General features: G+C 35.0%; 1 protein-coding gene across 2 annotated transcripts in view; it reads left to right on the top strand.

The window, feature by feature from the left end:
* The window catches only part of KIF6_1 (Kinesin- protein 6), a gene marked incomplete at its 3' end in the record, with an annotated part of 52,339 nt that extends 33,011 nt beyond the window's left edge, over positions 1–19,328 (top strand). Inside the window, exons 15-18 of one of the 2 annotated variants that reach the window (XM_051210639.1) lie at positions 13,074–13,232; positions 13,608–13,927; positions 14,314–14,377; positions 17,730–19,328. In XM_051210639.1, the coding sequence (XP_051073187.1) occupies positions 13,074–13,232; positions 13,608–13,927; positions 14,314–14,377; positions 17,730–17,950 (764 nt within the window). Of the gene's footprint in view, positions 1–2,659; positions 2,717–13,073; positions 13,233–13,607; positions 13,928–14,313; positions 14,378–17,729 lie in introns of those variants that run through there. The other variant, XM_012942495.2, reaches the window with a different exon arrangement.
* Positions 19,329–23,220: the final 3,892 nt, after the last annotated feature.

Here is a 23,220-nt window from a genome sequence, read left to right as displayed (position 1 = left end):
ACTAGTGAGCACATGATTATTATCAGTATGGGGTTGTGGAGATTTTCAAATATTTGATTGAGATAATAAATCAATTGTTGTTAGACTACCAGCCATCCAGTGTTGGTGGAGATTGTGATTTTAACAGTTGAATTCTCTTAAAAACTTGAAATGATTATTACAATAACACTGATCAATTTTTCATCATTTCTAACCTATCAGAATAATGATGATGTGAAGAAATGTTAAGAGTGTAGTATCAGAATGAGTTTGGTGGATTCTTAAAATAACCACAATAAATTTTAATTGTTAATCAATCAGAAAAGTCATTATCAATAAATAGTTTATGGAAAAGTTGATAGTATTGTAAGGGAATATACAGATTGTAAATCATAGCTATTGAATCATTTAAAGTACTTAAAAAGTTTTTCTATGTGTTCATCAAACAAAAAAACAACGGCAAATAAATCTCGTTTACATAGATCTTAAAATATTAGTCTTGAGAGATTACAAAAGCTTGAATAGGTTTTTAGAAATTCTCACATTGTTTCTGATTAAAGTTTAGCGTCAGAATTTAAGGTTAGGAATGGGAATAAGTGCTAAGGCTTGCGGTTGGTAACCTGGGAGCACTGAACAGTTATTTCATCCTAGTGTGAGACTCCTCAGTAACGCACATCCACGATCTTACAAACGGAACTTGAATCCAGGACTTTCGGTCTCTCAGTTTTTTCGTACTCAGTCACTATCATTTTCACTTTATGATGACAAAGAAATATAGTATTTTGTTGCAATTTTAATTATTCTAAACAGTATATGAGTGTTTTCCCACAGTTCGTTATAAAATACATCACATAGATGTCATTCATTTTTAAATACTTTTCAGAAACTGCTAAGTCATTTGCTCAATCCCGATTGATTTGTATCTATGACTCGCTTCTACCGAAAGGAAAATCATAATACAAAAAGAGTGATTACAAAATATTGAATGCTTTCAAATGATTATTGAATGTTTCCGGGGTATTAATTTAATCTGCCATAATTTGCTTTACTCTACTATTGGTATTTTGACGTAATCTTAATCGATCTTAGTTGGAATAGATACATTTTGTGCGAATTGCTTTGATCTTACCCATAATGTCATAAGTTTATATAGAATATATGAAATATGAATAGTAATGAACTCCAAGACGCACTGCTAGCCATACTACATTTATTCTAAATGAACTTGTTTCTTGAATAGTTATTATTACTTTTATCTTAGAATTGGATAAAATTTCTTCATTTGACTCTGAATTACCTTTACTTTAAACACTTTATGTAGTCTTAAATAGCTTTTAGAATGAATTTATTATTATTATATTACTAGTGTTCAATACCATTTCTACCACTCTAAGAATCGAATCTCATTTTTTCATCTCCATCGTTCAGTTTAAAATTTGTTGTGTTCTTTTAATTCGTATTCAATGGATGCCTTTATTTGATATTCACTTATAACATTCCAAATTTAAGTGGTATATACAATAGTAATAATAATAGTAATATTTTAATTAGTAATAGCGTAAACGAATTCATACATTATGACCATTTTACTAAGTGATTAAATTTGTTTAAAAATTTTTGTCAAAAGGAGTTTTATAGAGATGTTAGAAATTTCATTGATTGAAATCATGAGTCAGTTGAAGCTAGACCACCACGCAAAACCTGGAAGCACTGGACGACCGTTTCGGTCTAGTATGGGACTCCTCAGCAGTGCGCATCCACTATCCCGCCCCCCGCGATATTCGAACCCAGGATCTATCAGTCTCGCACCAGGCGCTTAACCAACTAGACCACTGAGCCGGCATCCAACGGTGTTGATGTCTAACTTCAACCAATCCAGGAAGTTACCCTACTGTATACTATTGTCTTCAGTGAGTTGATACCTCACAACAGACCTGGTTGAACTCCACTGGTAACGGCTTCTCACTAGAACTCCTGGAGTATTTCTTGAAGTCAGTCACTAGTGAGCAGATGATTATTATCAGAAGGGGTTTTGTGGAGATTTTACTCAAATTTTATACTCAAATTGACCAGAAGGATTTGTGTTTTTTAATCAGTTAGATCATTGAAAATTGAATTGAAGTTTGACTTGGTTTTGGTTGTACATTCAATTTTTTTTTAGTTTGAAAAGGCCACATCGTTTTTATCACCATCTTCAAACAATTGTTTACTATTAATAATATATTTCTTTATATAAAATTGTAGAATTTTATGTATTACTTTATCAAACAATTAGTTTATTCTTTGATTTTAACTATGTATTACAAAAGTATATACGTATAAGCATACAAATTAACAGTTTAAATGGTTACATACTTGTGTACATGAGGGATAAACACAGAACTTAAAACATGTCCTAGTTAAAAGACAGGGAAGAGTGGTTATTCCGATTTATACTTGATAGATGTTGATTTTTTGTGATTATATCACATTTAAAAGAAATAGACAATAATAACACATTTTTACACTCCTATTGAATGTTCGTGAAAGACAACAGGTAAAGTTGCCTACAACAATTACTTGAAAATTAGTGGGATTGATTGTAAAATTCTTTGTGTTTCATTATTATATATTATGCATCAAACTATCGAAAATGTGCAGTTTCGAATTTAGTATTATTTGATGTTCTCTCAATAAAAAGACTATGTACACTCACTGTCCCGAACTAACCAGTGTTGTCAAGTCTCAAGCAATGTAACAAATAGTCTACCTGATTCCTAATCATGTTTAACTTAACTTACTGGACCCCTGAGCCGACATCCAATGATGTTAGTGTCTAATCGTTCGCACGCGAGACTGAAGGTCCTAGGTTCGAATCCCATGAGCGGGATGCGCACTGCTGAGGAGTTACACAATAGGACGAAACGGCCGTCCAGTGCTTCCAGGTTTTCAACGGTGGTCTAACATCAATCGGTTCATGACCTCAATCGAAAACTTAATAATCTCCACAACCCCCGTATACTTTTAAAAATAATTGGCTTTTAATTAGCCTTAAAAAGTCATCAAGTTGATTTATGATAATTTAAGATCATTGTAAATTTTTGAGATACACATCAGTACACACTAGTAATAACATGATCTAGTTAATTGACAAACTGATATGACGAATGTAACTTGGTTCATTTTCTTAAAGTGATTATGTGACATTCATGTATTTAATGCTAACCGACACAATATCAGCTGTTTTTTCCTAATACGATATTCAGCTTTTATTATTAAAGGATCATTTTCTCAACTACATATGAGAAATAATATAAGAAATAGTTTTTTCTACGAACTGATTACTGAGAGACCTGAACGTCTTGGGTTCAAACCGCTACAGAGCCATGGATGCTCTCTGTTAGAGAAGTTGTATACTGGAGTGCAAGAGTTGTCCAGCACTTTCTGATTTTCAGTGGTTTTCTAACTAAAGTCATTTCGTAGTGGAAACTGTAAAAATATAGTTGGATTGATAAAATTTTAAAAGTTAGTTCATTTTTCTAGTATCAAAGTAATACCATTTCATTCACTATAAGTTTCACACAATATGCTAATTTTATTCGTCTTCACCTGGATTTTGGAATTTTGCTATGTTCAGTTACTTCCTTATTTTAATAAAGTTTTTCAGAACATTTTTTTACAATTTCAATAACGTGAATATTCCACAGTTTTTCTAGTTTACAATAAGTGATCCTGATAAGGGATTAGAGTATAAGCAAGCAAATTTAGTCAAAATTTTATCGTTAAACCCATGGTTCCAGAATGTAAGTCATTTGATATCAATTGTTTATGCAGTCAATTTTTAAGATAATGGATTTATACGTCCGGATCTCTACCAGACAGTCATTATCATCAGACAGTCTAGGAGACGATCATCTCGTTGAAATTTTTGAATTCATGCCGAAATTCTATGAGGCACCAAACCATCAGTGCTTACTAAGTTTCCAAAATAAGTGAAGTGGTCGATACACTTAATTAACTTGCTCCCTATTATCAGTTCAGGTGTTGACGCAGACCAGTCTTAAAGTAAAATCTTACATTTAAAGTGGAAACGCATTTCAAGCATACTTTTATTGTTGTGCAATTTCATTAGAACACAGTGATTTTTATCAACATTATCACCAAACAGAATTTTATCGTTTGAGTATTTTGAGTTCACAAGTTAACTACCTAATAGAAAATCAACCCTTGAAAAGTCAGATGATGACAGAGTTGTTTTTCTTAATGTCAATGACAAGGTTCTATAAAAATGAAGTAAATGGACAGCCCTAACGAATACAACTTGAAGTTGATAACTCTGATGACAGTTCATCTTGAAATTTAACTTAGACAATAGTGTTCGAGCAGAGAGTCTGTACTTGGTTAGATAAATAAGTGGAAAAAAACTTTTGTTATGATGATCAGTGTCCTAGATTTGATAACCCACCAGCCGACTACTCAAAAGTGGATGAGAAAGTATATTAAGCCACCAAACAAAATGTGCAAATACTCATTTATATATATATAGCTCTAGCCGTTAGGAAACTAATCCGTTTCGTAGCCAATGATATACACTTTTCCTTCAGGTCACTTCTGATTGCCATCGATTGACCTCATTTAGCTACTTCTGATTGGCTTACTATATCTCCTTTACCTCCTGAAAAATAAGTCTTGCTGCTTGTATTTAACTGAAGATGTTGAGGGAATCGTTATTTTCTTGATGATCTTTGGGTCTGGGCATCATTTCTTCGGTGTTGAATTAGGATTAACAGCAGATGTATGATAAGCATTCGGGCATTCATTCATTTTAGTATCATTCTTAAGATGAATAACACAAAGGCATTTATATGTAATATCTTTCAACTTAATATTGAAATTGACTTTATTCTGCTCAAACTTCTGGTGCGAATATCTGAATCTGACGATGATTGTAATCTGCATACAAAAATAAGACATTTAAATTCTTCGTCTGAGTGTGATCGCAACTTGAAATTCTCGGATTGCTTATCAACAAACATAGCATATGAAACATAATCATCTTTAGATCTCTTAATAGTTCAAAGACAATAATAAATTTCTGTTGGTTTTTGTATGGTAGTATCAAATGTGAAGGCATGGGTCTTTTGGCAAGATAAGATTTAAATACTTTTCATACTCAGCTGCTCCAAGTTTCCGAAGAAGAATTTTCACCTAAGAAGCGTCATCGTGATGAAAAAAATCAACCTGCAAAACGTTTCATATTTCTTGAACCATGCTTCAAATGTGATGCTTGCATCAGGATCAAAGTGAAACTCACTCGTTTAATCGATCTGTTATTCGGTAGTTGAGCCCCATTGTTCGAATACTTGGACTGAAGAATTTCGTGCCATCATTTCGATCATCTTTAATTGTGATGCTTGAAATTCTTTTTACTGCTGCTGCAAAATTATTTAGGCTGATCTGCTGAAATTAACATCCCGGAATTTTGTTTTTTTCCCGTGGGTTTGGGTAAAATAATGACATCAGAAACTGTTATGACGGGCAATAGTGAACATTACATCGATTTAAGTACATATAAAACGTGTCATTTGTAAAAGTGATAAACTGTAAAACACATAATTAAAAAAATCTTCACAAAGGACATATTTTGCATTTAAAACGTAATCTGTGCAAAACTTTACTATTTTAACGTATTATACTAACTAATTCTATCCTGAATGTGTACGCATTGTATTGACTTTTGTAGTACGATAATCTTGAATTGATAACTGTCGAGATTAATAATGAAGTTATTAAGGAGACTTTTTTCACTCACATATTCTTTATCTTGCGAATAATTCAAGATAGCTTTTTAAAGAAATCGAATTTAAATGCCTTAAAGAGTTAATTTGTCGGGATCATTCAGCTGCTGATAATTCGACTGAATTTTGATCGGTCTTAGTTAAAATATGTGCATCCTATTCGGATCTCTCTGAAATAGCCATTATGTCATAAGTTTATAGGAAATATATCAAGTGCAGTTAGCATTAGAGTTCGAGGACAGTCCCAAATAGAATGAAACGCGCGTCCTAGATTTCATTGCTAGTCACATTCTATCTGTTCCATAGAAACTTGTGATACAATGGTTATGTCACAACAATCCACAAAGGGTGCACAGATATCAAATAAGACTGATCAAGATTCAAACAAAATTCATAACTATTGCAGGAGTAAGTAGCTGCCTGAAATTAGTAGCTCGTTAGATTACCCATTAAGCATTTGAATTACAAGATACTGGGGTCGAATCGCGGAGTAAACATCGACTCAAATCCAGGTATATGCAGCTGACGAATTAAAAAAAACTAAATGCTCGTCCTGGATTTCACTGCTAGCCACATTATGTTTATTCTACATAAATCTAAGTATTAACTTAAGTGTAATATGTACATTTTATCAGCCAGATGTTTATGGATCAGACTTTCAAGGTTTATATGGTAAACTGAACTTACTACTGATCACTTTAAAATGGCAGTATGTTACTCATTAGACTGTTGTTATCCTGTAGCCTAATAAATAAAACTGTGGTTTATAAGCAAAGATAGATAGTGGCTGGCAGTAGAATCCAGGACTCGTCAGCTGAATGTACCTGCATCTCAGAGTTGATGTTCAATCTAAGACTCGATAAAACTTTGGGTTTCAAATAATCGATACTAAGTTCAATTCTCATTATGAACATCAATAGTTTTCATGCCAGTACATCCAAGTGATAAAATAAACGTATTAAACTGCTAGCCATTATCCAAAAAAATCTGATTTATGTATGAGTTAACATCATACGTTCCAGGTTCTTTAATATAAAGACAGTTTCGACCTGAAAAAGATAATGTAATTCCATAAAAAATTTGAAACAATCTGATCAAACATTCATGCTATCCTACTAGAATCTTTGTTCTTGCTCTCTTCAAAATGATAAAAGGAACTATGTATATAAAATTTACTTTTCTAATGAATCTGCTAAAAACTTTTGAAAGGTCAACTTCATGAAACATAGAATAAATACAATATGATGATTGATATTTTACATGACTTAAAGTTTCGAAGCGCTGTTCTACTTTCTTATACTTGTGTTTATAAAATCTCAACGTTTACATAAATTAAGGAATCCATTTTAATTTAACAGTGTAATAATCGTCTTATCATCTTTTAACCTATTCATAGTCTGATCATAAAATGATTTTAGTCTTAACATTTTCCGTAAAAAAGAACTTCTTCATAACTTATCGACCCATAGCATGCTGATTTCATTGTACGAATAAACAGCAATGCATAAACACAGTCAAAATTGAATGTAGGTTATTTGTCCACTTTTAAACAAATTCTTCTATTAATGATGTGAACTTCTTGACAGACATGTAAATAGGTACTATAATCTGTTGTAACAGCTTTTAGAAATTATTTTGATCTATTTTAAATACATCGATTGGTTTTGACCAACTTAAGAGATGGCAACCGTTTTGACTGATTGTTGTTTATCATTCAAATTTATACTGTTTATCAATAAAAACTAAATAGTTTCTATGTATTATGACTGGTCGTCGCTAATTGTTATGTCAGAATCGCTTATTACTTATACTTGTAAAATAAAGAACCACTACAATATTCCCAAAATATGAAGTAAGAACACCAAGATTAGTACAAATGAAGATTTAATAAATCAAAAGCACGACGACTGTAGTCGAAAATACACTCATACATTGATTGTACACCCATTTCGATTATTAATTAAAATACTGTCATACATATGCAAAATACCCAGACTTATAACAAATCACATACTTCGTGTCATCCTGAGCATAGGTAACGTTAATTTTGTACAAGAATGTCGTATCTTCGATAGACATCACATTCAAATAAATTAATGTCATAACGAATAAAATATCACACTGGAAAATAATACAAATATTACATTGAGAAATCATCACATTAAATTAATCAAACGGAAGTAATGTTCTACAAAAATCATGATAAGTAAAAGGATGCAATTTTGCTTTTTAATCCCGTCATATCACTATATGTTATACTTAATATTTAGTCATTCAGTTGAACAATATGTCAAGTATTGAATAGTGAAAAACAATCGGCACCAAGTTTTGAACTTAATGCCTAAGTGAATAATTGGTATTACTTCGATTCTTTAGAAGAATATCAGTATCTTCAAAATTTTAAATAAGCCTTTAGATGTAAGCTTTTATACATTAAACTTTCAGTCTACTTAATTCACGTTTCAATCTAAAGACAATATTTCATTTTGCAGATATATGTGGTTATGAGTTGGTCTGTGTTGTTCACAATATAGTAAGTGATAGGAGATAACTTGTAAAATTCTCTTGACTCAAGGTCCTTTTTGGCTAGCGCTCATCAGATGAACATAACGACGATCTTCGGTAGATTAAATAGCTAGGTAGTTATGTATCTGAATGTGACATTCGATTATTCTGACTAAAGCCCCAAAAGCGAGAAATATTCTCCTAATAGCGATAGTTACAGCCTGTCCATAAATGTCATCTAGAACGAAGTATAAATTTAGAGTGTCTTAATGACTAATTTCAATCACATAACTTGAAATCAAATTACAATCTTATGCCATATATTCTTGATGACAGAAATAACTATTTACTTACTGACTCCTGTTACCCCTCATGGAGAAGCGAAAGCTTCCGGACAGTATTCTTCAACCAACTCTGTCCTAGGCTCTCTTTTCAATTTGTTTCCTAAGTGCTGTCCATTCATTTTATGTCTGCCTTCAGTTCCCAACGCAATGTGTTCTTTGTTCTGCATGCCTTAATTTTGCCATGAGTATCCCAAGTTAGGACTTGCTTCGTGATGCAGTTTGTTGATTTCCGCAATGTATGTTCTATCCACCTCCAGGGTGTCTTCCTAATTTTCTTCTTATCTAGAAGCTGGTTTGTTCTCTCCCAAAGTAGAACGATATCGATGGTATCCGGCCAGTGGATCTATAGTATCTCTTACATAGACAGCTGTTTATGAACACCTGTACCTTTCTGATGATCGTTTTAGTAGTCCTCCAAGTGCCAGCTCCGTATAGTAGTACTGTCTTGACGTTCGTTTTAAAAATTGTGACTTTGATGTTGGTTTAAAGACAGTTGTTTTAAATCTTATATATTATTCCGTTGTAGGAATGCGGCCTTCGCCTTTCCAATCCGTGCCTTAACATCTGCATCAGATGATGCCGAATAGTTACGTAAAAGCTTCCACTACTTTCTGGGCTTCATCAAGCGTGACATGGTTGGGGCTCTCTGTGTTGTATTTTAGGAACTTGCTTTTTGCTTGTAAACTTTGAGGCCCAATGTGGTGGGGGCTGCTGCTACACTGAATGTCTTGACCGGCACTTGCTGGTGTATATGTGTCATCTGCAAATTTAAAATCGTTTGGTTGCATCTAATCTGTCAATTGTATTCCATGATTCCCCTTAGATGTGGAGGTCTTCACAATCCAATCATCCACCAGAAGAAAGAGAAAAGGGGAGAACAAGCAGCCTCGTCTGACACCAGTCCGACTGGAATACATGTCTGCTGTCCTCCTTGATGAGTTTGCAGTGTAGTCCGTATGATTGTGATGGCCTTCTCAGGTACACGATAGTGTCAGAGAAGGTTCTGTGAAGTTCTCCCATCCACATTGTCAAACACTTTCTCGTAGTCAGGGAAGTTGATGTATGAGTTCCATTCAATCGATTATTTAACAGTGATCCGTAGTGTCGTGTTTTGCTTTGCACACGACTGATCGTTACGGAATCCACCCTGTTGATCCCGAAGTTGGGGTCCATTCAATATCACATCCGGTTCTACAACTCTGTTAAAAATGTTTCCTGCTACCAATAGTAATGAGACACCTCTGTAGTTCTCACAATTTCTGAGACCTCCTTTCTTTGGTATCTTGATGACGTCTCTTTATTTCCATTCTGTCGGTACTCTTCCTTCCTCCAAAATTTTCCTGAATAGAACATGGAGCATGTTTACAGTTAATTCTATGTCTGACTACAGTGCTTCAGCTGGTATATTGACAGGTCCTGCTGCTTTCCCACAATTGATTTATCTGATGACCATCCTGATTTCTTCGATCGTTGGTGGAGCGACATCTATGAGAAGATCTGTGTGTGTTGCTTTGATGTTCGTTGGGTTCGCTTGGGCTGGTCTAATCAAGAGTTCTTCAAAGTGCTTTACCTACCTGTTCCTCTGTTCATGAATTACTGTGATTGTCTCACCTTCTCTGTTCTTGACTATTCTCTCTGGTTTATTATATTTTTCTTCTAGCCTTTTTTCTTTGTATCATGTAGTTGTCTCATATTTCCTTCTCCTGAAGCTTTCTGGGCTGTCACTGATAGGTCTTCCACGTATTTCTGTCCGTTGGCTGTAATGGTCCTCCTCACTCTCATGTTTACTTCTGTGTATTTGGCCTGCGTCCTGGCTTCCTCTGTTCTTGTTCGACTGTTGTTAATTGCTGTCTTCTTGTTCTCCTTTACTTCAATCCTGACCAAGATTTTGATAGAGATCCATTACTTATGGCGATACTTCTTGCGGCCCAGCACTTCCTGACACGTTGATGTTAATGCTTTTTTGACCCCTTTCCAGTTGTCCTCCATAGTAGTTCTTCTTTTGGTCCTGTAAGGCTTGAAAACTGTTGTTGACAGCTGTCTTGTATTCATTGAGTTTGTCAGTATCTCGAAGGAAGGCTGTATTGAAGATTTGTAATACTGTTTCTCCAGTTGTTCAATGCTTCTTTAGCTTCAGTTTCATCTTGGCCACAACTAGGTGGTGATCTGAAACTATTTCAGCTCCTTTCTCGGTCCTCACATCTTCCAATGACCTTCTGAATTTTTGTTGGTAAAAATATGATCGATCTGATTCTGTGTAGTGTGATTCATTGAGACCCATATAGCTTTGCGTATTCGTTTGTGTGGGAATATTGTCCCACCTATAACCATTTTGCAGAATGCACATAAATTTGCGAATCTCTCATCATTCTCGTTCTTTTCTCCCAGTCAGTCAATGTCGTCCCATGATATCTCCATACCTGATGTTGTTCAAACCGACCTTGGTGTTTAGGTCCCCCATTAGGGTGGTCAGATGCTTTGCTGAGTACTATTCGACGATCAGTCTCTTGTAGGACTGATCTTTATCATCGTCGTTGCTATCATTGGTCGGTGCATCACATTGGATAACATTCTTTGTGATTTCCTCCTTCTTTGTTTTGATGGATGCTTTAGTGATTCTTGATCTATTAGCCCACCATCCTACAAGTGCTTTTCATTCGTCTTTGGACAGCATAAAAGAAACCCCCTGAGTGTGAGGAGCATTTTCTTCTTCGTGACCAGAGTACAGCAGCACCTCTTTTTAATCTAACCTGTTTTGTCCAATAGGTTTCGCTTATCCCAAGCACTCTTCATTTCCGTAACTGTCCGATTGTTCCTCCCGGTCTTCCACATTGTCCGAGCATTCGGTGTACCTATATCGCTTGTTGCTCTGGTCGTTAGAAGGAGCATTGTCCTCCTGACTTTCGAAGAATATCGACTTTCACCACGAGTCGCCATAATTCTTTTGAATGGAGATCCTTCAACTGTCAGGGTAGACTCTAAGTGGTTTGAATTATTTTTCTGGTTAGAGTTTTTTTTCGACCAGGTGTAACACTATAAGTGCTCCAGGAGAATTTATTTAATAGTTGATTAATTAAAAACGGCGAGATTTCTTGACCTTATTTTCATGGTTAAATAGAAAAATCAATTTAAAAAAAATACCGAATCAAGAATCATCTATAAACTTTTGTTAGGCGGAGAATGTAATCAAAATAAGAATGATAGTATTTTCAGAAATCAATAAATTCATTGTATTTCGTTGCGTTCACTCCAATTACATACATACTAGCAAATATGTTTAATTATCTTTAATTATGAAAACTAGTAGAAGCCCGCTTTTCTCCTTTGTTGAGATTATTCCATTAAAAAACTATACCTTCAAGCAAAAAGGTGTTTATGTGGTTCAATAGCTCATTGCCTATTAGGCATTGGGCACAATGTGGATTCAATGATTTAGTTCAAACTTATCAATAAGCAATTCAAATGAACTTCATTAAAATCCACACAAGTCATAACAATTAGGGGGCATGAACTTGACCTTTGTATTCAAAAAGATTCATTGGCAGTATTTTGACCCTGATTTTCTTTAATAATTTGTAATTACAAACTAGTGAGTTGAACTTGTGCTTTCTCCTTTCCTTTCTAAACTGTCAAAAACCCTAACAAATGAAATAATCCTAACCTTCCAGAACTGTTAATTCAAGTCGTTATAAAAAGAAGCTCCTCTCTTAAAATTGCAATTCTTAGATTCCTTCACACTACATAAATTGTTCGTTATTGATAGTTCACTTTTTCCAATGTTTTGTTAAAAACAGTTAAGCATATTAGCCTGTATGTGTATAGTTGGAGAAAAAGTAACGAAATACAATGAACTCATCGTATTCTGCAAATACTGTCGTCTTTGCTTTGCTTAATTTTGTGAAGGGAAACAACAGTATAAGGAAGAAACTGTGATTAGTGTAATATCTATCTTTACTGGAAACAAACTAAATAATTGGTGCACATCGGAAATTGTTTTATTTCTATTATTAAGTGTACATATTGTATTCCAAATTTTTTTTTCATAGTTCATATCGTGAAATAATGTTATTTGGACTGTCACTGAAAATCAAGGAACATCGAACTGCTTTTCCGTCCAAGTATGGGACTCTTTAACAGTGATCATTTATTACCCCACCACAGAGATTGGAACTCGGGACCTTCAGTCTTGCATGCGAACACTTATCCTCTAGACTATTGAGCTTATACTAAATGGTGAATATGTTTAACTTTAATCAGTTCACGATATCACACGATTCCCTGTGATGAGGTTGGGGATATGCACTACCGATGTGTTCTACACTGAGAAGCAATAACTTTCTAATGATTTCTGGTTTTCAATAGTTGTCCACCTAAGATCACATCATGATTTAAATTACGAAAATTTCATTCTCTACAAGCCCTTCCTTATACCGAAAATTGCTTTTATAATAATTTTTTTCTTATCAAGTTGGTCAACTATCTTTGGGTCGTGAAGAAGCATTCAATATATTTAAGCAAGATTATCCACTTCAAGATGAAATCAACAAAAAGAAGGAAGAATTAAAGTCACTTTATGCTGAAGCAAAACTACAAGGAAGTAAAATGTCCAAGGCGAAAGAAGAAGTTGGTAAGTGGATAAATATACTTTGCTCTATAATAAAACACTGACACCTATGACTGAATAACAATCAACATGCTTTCTCGAATTTCTCATGAGAGTCATGACTAATGGACGTCGGAATTGAAATATTTGTGAGTAAAAGCATTGGATAACCGTCATTTTATATTTAGAAGCGTGTACCATTGGGTGATAACTTTATGGTTTAATGATCGAGTACTTAAAGGTCCTGTCTTTAACCATTTTCGTGGTTGCGGGTTTACATTGCTAGGATTCCTCGTACTAGAACAAGACGGCACTCTAGTGTTCATTTGTTTCATTGTAGATGCAATCAAGTAGTTGCTCTTCGTTTAATAAATATTTTCTTTTTGAACTTACTGTCAGGTGCTATTCGTGTTCAACTCAACTCCTTAATGCAAACCGATCAAAATGATTCTAAAACACAACATTTAGTGACAGAATTACGCAATCAGTTAGAATTAAAAAGAACTGAATATCGAGATTCATATAGTTCACTCAAAGAATTGAAACAACGAGTGGAACATTTACAACATTCATTGGAATTGGCTAAAATGCGTTTAGTTCAAGATTTTGAATCTTGGTGGAATCAAATGAGTATTGAACAAAGTGATGATAATATTTCACATCAACAACGGAATGAATCGAATAGTTTAAATTCTTTGAATGACCCAAAGAATGTGAAGGTAAGTAAAATAATTGGCTCTAAACAACATTCAGAAATATTTTTATTTCAATATAAGTGTGGTTATAATATATTTTGATTATATGTATCTAGCCTAATGATGATAAGAAACATTAACGTATAAAAATAATAACTCATCAAAATTCCTGTATCTATCCGTAGTTCTGTACGGATAAATAGTCAAAGTGTATTGACAAGTAATCATCCTCACTTATATTTTTGGCTGATAGTAGGACTGTTTCTTTGTATACAATTTTGGACTATGCTATTACAATTATCTATGAAATCAGTGACTCGAAGTATTCAATTGTGGTATAACTAAGATCACTTCGCAATTTCAACTCTTAAAACAATTTCAACCGATTCCATGTTTTTACTTTTGTTTAGTTGAATGACACAAGCTCAGTTTGCACAGTAGAAGATAAAAATCTATCTGAATCTTCAAAACAATGTAAGTAACGCATAAATTCTACTTGCCGTAAATTGATGCATTCTTTCAATCATATTTATTTGTTATGCGTATGATCAATCATTGATAATTGTCAATGACCAAACAAATCAAATTAAAAGAAAAACTTCTTTGTATAATAAATATATTCCACATATTTTTAATTATTTGTAACTCTATATCAGTTTATAATGTTTATGTAGAATAAGTGGTTAAGGCTTTAACGTTTAAATCAAACAGTTCTGGGTGTCTAGTCCCAGGGTGAACATCAACTGTGGGATTCAGGTACATCCAGTTAAAGCCCATAATTGGACGAGAGGCGTGTCCTGGATACCACTGCTATCCATGTTTCCTCTATTCTATATAAACTTATATCATATTGGCGACATCGGGACAATCAGCGAAATTTGCACATATAATAACCAAGGCTGACCAAATTTCAGTGGGGAAATCCAAACTATTTGAAATTAATTTATGTTTATGATTTGACCTACAAATATGTACACTAAATTCATCCTTTTTCGATCCACTTCCTACTTATGGCTATACACTTGAAGTACTGTCCTCTCTTCCATTTTTTATGACACATCTGTAAGTTTTCAGGAGTCAAACTCTCCATCTGTGTTGTTATTTCACGTTTTACCGTAGCCACACTATCGCAGTGGATTTTAGAAACAAGAAAATCTTTAAAGGTTACATCTGGTGAGTAGAGATAATACTGGTCAATTAATGCAAATGAGATTCGTGAGGAATTACCACGTAGTGTACATACTTATTGTCATCTCTTTGTTCGATGGACTATGCATGTATGAGAAAATTACACGTTTTACGAATTATAGTATATTCAAAATGATGTCACTAAGGCTCGACTAATTCACAATTTATTAGGAGTTTGGGCATAATGTAATCCAATGTTCATTCAGATATGTTCAAAACTAATGATCATCGTAGATCAATCCTCTTATTTACTTCATTTACAATATATGTATATATGCTATCGTTTGATAATTATTTTTGTTATATTGTATAAGTTGATATTCTGTGTTGTTTATACTCCGTTAATGGGAAATATAAAAGTTCCCTGGTTGAAATCATGAGTCAATTGAAGCTAGATCACCATGGAAAACCCGGAAGCACTGGACGGCCATTTCGTCCTACTGTGGGACTCCTCACCCGTGCGCATCCACGACCTCTTCCCCCGCGCGATTCGAATTCAGAACCTATCAGTCTCGCGCGCGAGCGCTTGACCGTTAGACCACTGAGCTGGCATCCAACGGTGTTAATGTTTCACTTCAATCAGTCCACGAAGTTGAGTGAAACATCCACCAATGTCTTCAGTGAATTACTATCTCACAACAGACCCGGTTAAACTCCACTGGTAACGGCTGCTCACTAGAACTCCAGGAGTGTCTCTTCAAGTCAATCACTAGTGAGTGGGGAAGAAATCGTGGATGCGCACTGCTGTGGAGTCCCATACTAGGACAAAACGGCCGTCCAGTGCTTCCGGGTTTTCCATGGTGGTCTAGCTTCAATTGACTCATGATTTCAACCAGTGAAATTTCTAAACTCTTCACAAAACCCCTTCCGAAAATATAAAAGTGTATATTTTTTATCCGTAGTAAAATTATTTACTTTTTAATGTACGTTTCTGTGTATTTAGCCTAAATTCATAATTTACAAAAACGGACTAAGGGTATTGTAAAGTAATAATCGAACTATAAATCGTCTATTGGGATTTATAACTTCGTTAACTTATGGGAATCTTTTTGTTAAAATACATACATAAACTACAATATCCGTGAGCTTTACTTACATGTAGAGTTGTAGATAGTTTTGTATATATAAAAATATCTGAACTTAATATGAAAATATGAGGTGGTTCAGTACTTGTCCAATTAGTTCAAACTGTTCATAGTAATGCAGTTGTTAGAAAACAGGTACTAGGTAAGAATGGCAAGTCAATTGATGAAGTAGTGAGACTTCATCAGTCGAGATGACTGGGACATGCGTTACGTATGCCCAACCACCGACTGCCCCAACGAGCGATGTTTTATGGTGTAGGAGTATGTCGGAAGAAAGCTAGGGGCGGCCAGACCTAAACATGGGATAAATTCATGAAGTCATTAACAAGTGGACTGAGCCATGTTGAGATCCTCGAGACGATGGCTACCGATAATTGGAGACCTTGAATGACATGGCTCAAAATCGTTTGCAATGGCGCATGTGCATCCACTCTTTGTGCTCTCCCGAATTCTACTCTTCTGCACTCTTCATGTCCATTTTTTTCTCTTTCTAAATTCACTTCAATGGATTATACTCCTTGAATGACATCTTCGAACCCTAATCTTCCCGATTATTCCTTATACTTCTACTGCCTCTACCACCACGGGATTTGAATCGACAATCATGTACGTACGTACAAAGTTCTACATTGTTACTGACTGACTAAGTCTCAGTATAAATCAGTACGTTTTGTAGCTTATCAAGTTAAAGTCTGTTAAAGATGTATCAAAACAAAGTCCTTCGAACGTCAGTCGCATCAGCTATTCAGCGTAAAAAGTCAGATCAATATGTACAAAAACGAAATTTGCTCATCCTTAGACTCAGCAAGTTGGTAATCATCCTAACTATAGGGTAATCTCACCTGACTAGTTTAAAAACACTCTTTCCTTTTGTACGTACACAACTTAAAACCAACTTATTTAAATATTGTTACTGTTGATATTATTATTCACATATTTCTGTATGATTATCATTATTATTTTTGTAAACATATGAAGAACTTATGGCTTATCCTCACTTTATTACCTCTTATTGAAAACATAATTTCGATTGAATATTTGATCTGATTTGTAATTATATTATTATTTCCAAAGAGGACATAGGGACCATCGATTAATCTTAATTAGACATACACTAACAAACTAGAAGCACTAATTTGTGGTAGCACGAGACTCCTTAGAAGTGAGCATCCATGATCTAACCCTTCGGTCTCGTGTGTGAACGCTTAAACTGTGCACTACTAAAGTTAAACGTATTAACCGTTCGATGTTAGCTATGAAGTTTACAGTTTAGGCGACCATTTGCAAGATAGAATGCTTAAGTTCAATCTCCTATGGTGGGATCCTGGATACGCGTTGCTGACAAACCCTTACCAGGATGAAACAGCTATCCAATACTTCCAGATTTTCACAGATGATCCAACTAGTATCAATTTTTCGTTTAATGTATGAAACTTTTACAAGCATCACAACCTCACACCTATACAGACAATTCTTTTCATCTGAATTAATAATAATTTTACTTGTAAAAACTTAAACTGATCATCATTTTTCTACTTTTTGTTTGAAAATAGCTTATACAGATTCAAAGTTGAATAAATCATCTATTGAAAGTGTACAGTTAAATGAACATCTCAATAATAATTCAGTGAATTATCAACTAAATCATTCAATTCCAATGACTGGTGATCCTGTAGTTGATGCAGATATTTTAACATTTATAAGAGCTAGAGAGAAAATTCGTTCAAAACGTTTAAACATGAATCAACAAATAAAAAGTCCTTGTATCGAATAATCTATATATACTTGATATAATTGTATTTCATGTATTTTCTTAACAATGAGTCAAAGTTGATCATTTCTATAATTTATTTTGTATACAAACTAGTTCATATAATGGATAGTAGATTCATATATCCTTGTGAAACTTGAAACCTGAATAAAAACAACTTTCATACAATTCTACAACTGATAAAAACCTAACTCCAATTACTAATTAATTATTCTCTTTGAATAGATTCTTAATTGTATATCTTCTTGACTGTATTACAATAAATTACAAGTCTAATGTATTCTAACTTCAGAAATTAACTAATTAAGGACATTCAACCGATGGACATTCAAGTCACTGGAACCAGATACATATTATCCTCATTCTGATTTTATAAAAGTTGGAAAATTGTTAGAATCAGAAACACTAAGCAATTATATTATCCTAAACTAATAACTCCTATGCATTGCGTACGTCAAACTTCACAATCAAATCTGTGACTTTCAGGTTCCATAAATCATGTGAAATCAATCACCTTTGAAATAAAACTTTTTTAGGCACTATTTTCGACTGTGGTCAATTATCGATACAATGTGATAATCACCTAATATCATTGATTGTTCTGTAAAGTCAGTCAACTTTAGATTTATTTGACGGTATGACGGAGTAAATACCATTTAACTGGGAAATTAGTATTATATGTGCGAAATTCATCTTGAAAATTTACTATGGAGATGTTTCTATTAGAGTATTGGTTAATGTCTAAACAATAGTATGTTTAATAATTGTAAATTCATGTAATAAACATACCTAAAAGATTCGATACTACAGTATAGAATATTCGCTAAAATTCAGTGATTAAATACAAGACAATAATTTCCAATTGCATATGATCATTCTACGATAGCTTCCACATATTTACTACCAAATCTTTTACTACAGATCCACGTACTTAGTCTGAAAAAAGTGCACGATTTATTGATTTTTATCTGTTGTAATGACCACCGTCATTGCTTCTTTCTATTAAATTTACTACCATCATTTTTTTTACATGAGAAATACATTTGTGTTAGTGTGTATATGGGATAGATAGTGTTCACACTGAATGGATGGATATTTGCAAAAACTATTTCACTCTCTATAGATCAATAACTTGGGGAAATGATAACCAGAAATTGTGTATGCACAAACATGGGACATATTGCATTGTATGTTTTACTGTGATTTTATTTCATTTGTTCGTTTGTATTTCCTTTCTATTTAGCTATTTTTATAGATTGATTGAATAGTTTCAATACAGGCTATCTATAATAAGGTCAGCCCAAATTTTGCGCAATAACCTTGAAACAAAAATATGTTATTGTTTAAAGTGAATATAAATTTTGATGATTGTATACATATCTAGTAAACACCATATTTCATATTTATAAAATATACAAATAAAAGGCAAATTAAAAAAATAGGAATTTCCTATTCTAGGTCATTTCTATTGAAAAAAATTTCCAGTTCGATTCCTGAGATGATCTATAATTTGTTTTTCACAATATTAATTTCAATGGTTAGGATCATGAGTCAGTTGAAGCTAGACCACCATAGAAAACCTGGAAGCACTGGACAACCGTTTCGTCCTATTGTGGGACTCATCAGTGCGCATCCGCGACCTCGCCTCATGCGAGATTCGAACCCACGACGTGGTCTAGCTTCAACTGACTCATGATCTTAACCATCGAAATTATTATAGTATCTAAAATTTGTTTTTCACAACAGTCCTTATAAAAAACCTTGATAAAGTACATTATTCGAATGAGAAATCAACTGACAACATTGTAATCAGTAATACCATGGGAATTAACTGGAATAATAGGCCGTTAGCTGAATTCAATAAATTCAGGTCTTTCCATGGATCAAATCACTAGCTACTCTTATTGAGACCACCATTGAAAACCTGAAAACACTGGACGGCCTTTTCTCCTAGTGTAGGACTTCTCAGCAGTGCGTATCAATGACCTCAACACAGGTGACCGAGGAAATTATCTTATGCCTCATGTATTAAGGCTTAACCTCTAGACAAATTAGCAGACATCCAATGGTGTTGCGGTGTCTAACTCCAATCACTTCATGATATTGCCTAACCCTCATCTATTGAATGAAGTGAATTACTGTCTCACTCCTTACATAGTTGTGAGACAGGTGGCCTAGCGAAAACAAGTCTGTGATTTACAACATGAAAATTCGACAATCTATACAAATCCCCCTTCTACTAAGTCCAAGTCTATTCAAAATCCATTTGGTTCATAAATAGTCTAACATGGTTATTTTCAAATCACACTGATCTTACACATGTATCTGAAGTGTAAAACTTTATGGGATATTTTAGGCTGATTGAAAAATACATTGGTAATGAGGAAGCTGTCAGAGTAAAGAAAGATTATTGATACAATCTGCTAGGAAATAACGGATACCCAAGAATCTTTTAAAGTCAGATATTGGATACAATTTGATGTACAAATATCATCAGTTGCCAACTAAGTGGTGCTAACGACTTAGTGTTTACGGTAAGACTACAAGTCCTACGTTCAATTCCTGATGTGATCTTTCGTGGGTAGTCCTGAGTAGTTCTTTACTAGAACAGAGTAATTGTTTATTATTTCCTCGTTTGCAATGACAATTCAAGTGAGATCAAACCGTGACGAATGCGATCCACGTATTAAATCAATTCCCATAAATTCGATTTAGTTAAAAGTATTTGATAAGTCTTGTTAATTTGAACGCTTTATTCGGTTCCTAAGCTATTCTGGTAACCCGCAAGCTAGAACTAAGCAGCGACCTGAACCCAAGAGAAAAGGCGCAAAACAAGTTAAAAACGCTTTACTCCAAAGGTTCATTTTTGTACAGAAAAACACGGGTATTTATAGATGTTAACATTTGTTAAATCAACATCATATTTTGACCAATCCGCTAAAAGACATATTATGCTACTGACCAATAGTAGCACGCCACGTTGATATTCTAGATAGCTCTATCATGCTCTGATTGGCCAAGACTCTTCGGCTCCTTTAGGGCCTCTGGAGGCTTCGTTGCAGTTCTCGGAAAGCTGACTCAACACCTCCCCCGAATAAGATTTCTTTCTAGGATCTACTTGTAGCTCGACGACTGAGTTGCGGCGGCGTTCCATTATTCTTGTCGTCTTCGATATCAGAGGCTTCTTTTCAGTGTCCTTAGGCATATGTAGCGTTGGTGTGTCTAAGATTAACTCTAACAGAAAATTCGGCCGGTTATTGCTAGTCTTCTTCGTGCTTTTGTCCTTATGGATCTGATTTGCAAATCGTATACATGTTTCAAAAGTTCCTCGGACTCTGTACAGAACTTTTCTCAATTTTTGTACAACTTTTCCCGGCTCCCATCGGTTCTTCCCGATGTAGAATTTAATGAAAACTTCGTCGCCAACATTAAAGTTCCGGATATTTGGATTGTGACTGTGCCCGTCCACTAATTTGGGTGGTAACATGGCGTTGAAAAAGGTCCGAATACGCCTTCCGAACATGGCTTCAGAAGGAGACTTACCATCTGGAACATTTGGGTTCGAAGTGGTTCTGTAGGACATTAAAAATTTTGTGACCACCTGTCCAGTTGTCCCTTCGCCTCACCCTTTCAATAATGCTCGTTTAAAAGTGTCCACAAAGCGTTCCGCTTGTCCGTTTGATTGTGGATGATAGGGTGGGGAACGAAGATGAGTTATTCTATTTGTGCTACAGAAATAATTAAACGATTCTGCGATGAATTGCGAGCCATTATCAGTTACTAAGGTCTCTGGAACTCCGAAGCAGCTAAACATGGTAGAAAACTTGTGGATTGTTTCTGATGTACAATCGGGCATGGTGTATACTTCTGGCCACTTAGTAAATGCATCTGCGATAATTAGAGACATTTTTTCTTGGATTGGACCAGCAAAATCTGCGTGAATTCCTACCTCGGGTCCTGCAGGCATCGGTTAATACTGAGGTTCGCATTTCAAAGGATTTTTAACAGCTTGAATACATGATGGACAGTTGCGGCATTTATTCTCGATATATTTGTCCACTGACGGCCAATAAGCATAACTACGAGCCAACGATTTGATTTTATTGATTCCAGGATGGCCATTGTGAAACTGCTTGAGAACCTTGTGACGTAATAACTTCGGAATAACAATTCGATCACCGAACATAATACATGAGTCGACAACCACTAGTGAGTCCCGTCGACGAAAATATTGCAAAAGTTCTTCATCAAGGCGATTGTTTGGCCATTTGGTCGAGAGATACCATTTAAGCGTGCTCAATGTCTTATCACTTTCAGTGGTCTTCTTAATAGTTTCAAAGTTTACTGGGAGTTCATTGATTGCGTCATCCAATACGCGATGAACATCTTTCTCAGCTTTTATATTTGCTACAAGAGTCTCCTCTGGGGGTTTTGATTGGGAGCCTATTAATCTTGACAATGCGTCAGCTTGCCCGAAGGCGGTAGTAGACTGATACTTGATCTTGAAGTCGTAACCCAGAAGTGTGGCTGCCCATCGTTGAAGTCGGTTAGCTGTATGAACAGGAATTCCTTTCTTTGACCCAAAAACTGCAAGTAGTGGCTTATGGTCTGTTATTAGGGTAAAATGTCGACTATATATCATCTTGTGGAATTTTTTTCACTGTAAAGATAATTGATAGGGCTTCTTTTTCAATTTGACTATTGTTCCTTTCGGCCCCCAAGAGCCCTGGTACGGCCAAGAGTGGGGAGAGTCCGCTCTCCCTCTCCAAATGTTCTCACATGGCCAAGCGTATATAGCCTCTGCCAGGGAAGTCCTACTCACTGCCTTCTCGCACCGCGGGTGTTGTTTACGAAATTGAGGGGACGAAAAGCCAATGTCTGGCGCTTTAACCGGGTTGGTGGACATGGAGAGTCCACCTAGGGGAGTTGGAAAACCCTGATTACAAACCAATGGTGCCCATGGGCTCCAGTACCCAGAGGGAACAAATGGCGTATGGACCAATTATTGGTCACCGGCTACCATCTCCTTACGATGCTCCACTGCCTCGTGGATCAGACCATGTCGAAGGCTCCGGGTGTGGCCCCCTAAGAAAATCACCTGCTTCGGTTTAGGCACCCGAGCAGTATCACACCCCTCACACATATCAAATGAGATCTGTGTAGCGCATATGTATTTGGTGCCTCCTTGCACCAATATCTATGTGTTAAAATAAAATAAAATAATACATTTCTCAGTTTGACTATAGTTCCTTTCGGTCGTTGTCAAAGATCTG

The sequence above is a fragment of the Schistosoma haematobium genome, chromosome 1 (genome assembly GCF_000699445.3).
Source record: "Schistosoma haematobium chromosome 1, whole genome shotgun sequence".
Classification (NCBI taxonomy): domain Eukaryota; kingdom Metazoa; phylum Platyhelminthes; class Trematoda; order Strigeidida; family Schistosomatidae; genus Schistosoma; species Schistosoma haematobium.
The sequence above is the reverse complement of the archived record's forward strand: the minus strand, read 5'-3'. Positions and strand labels throughout refer to the sequence as shown.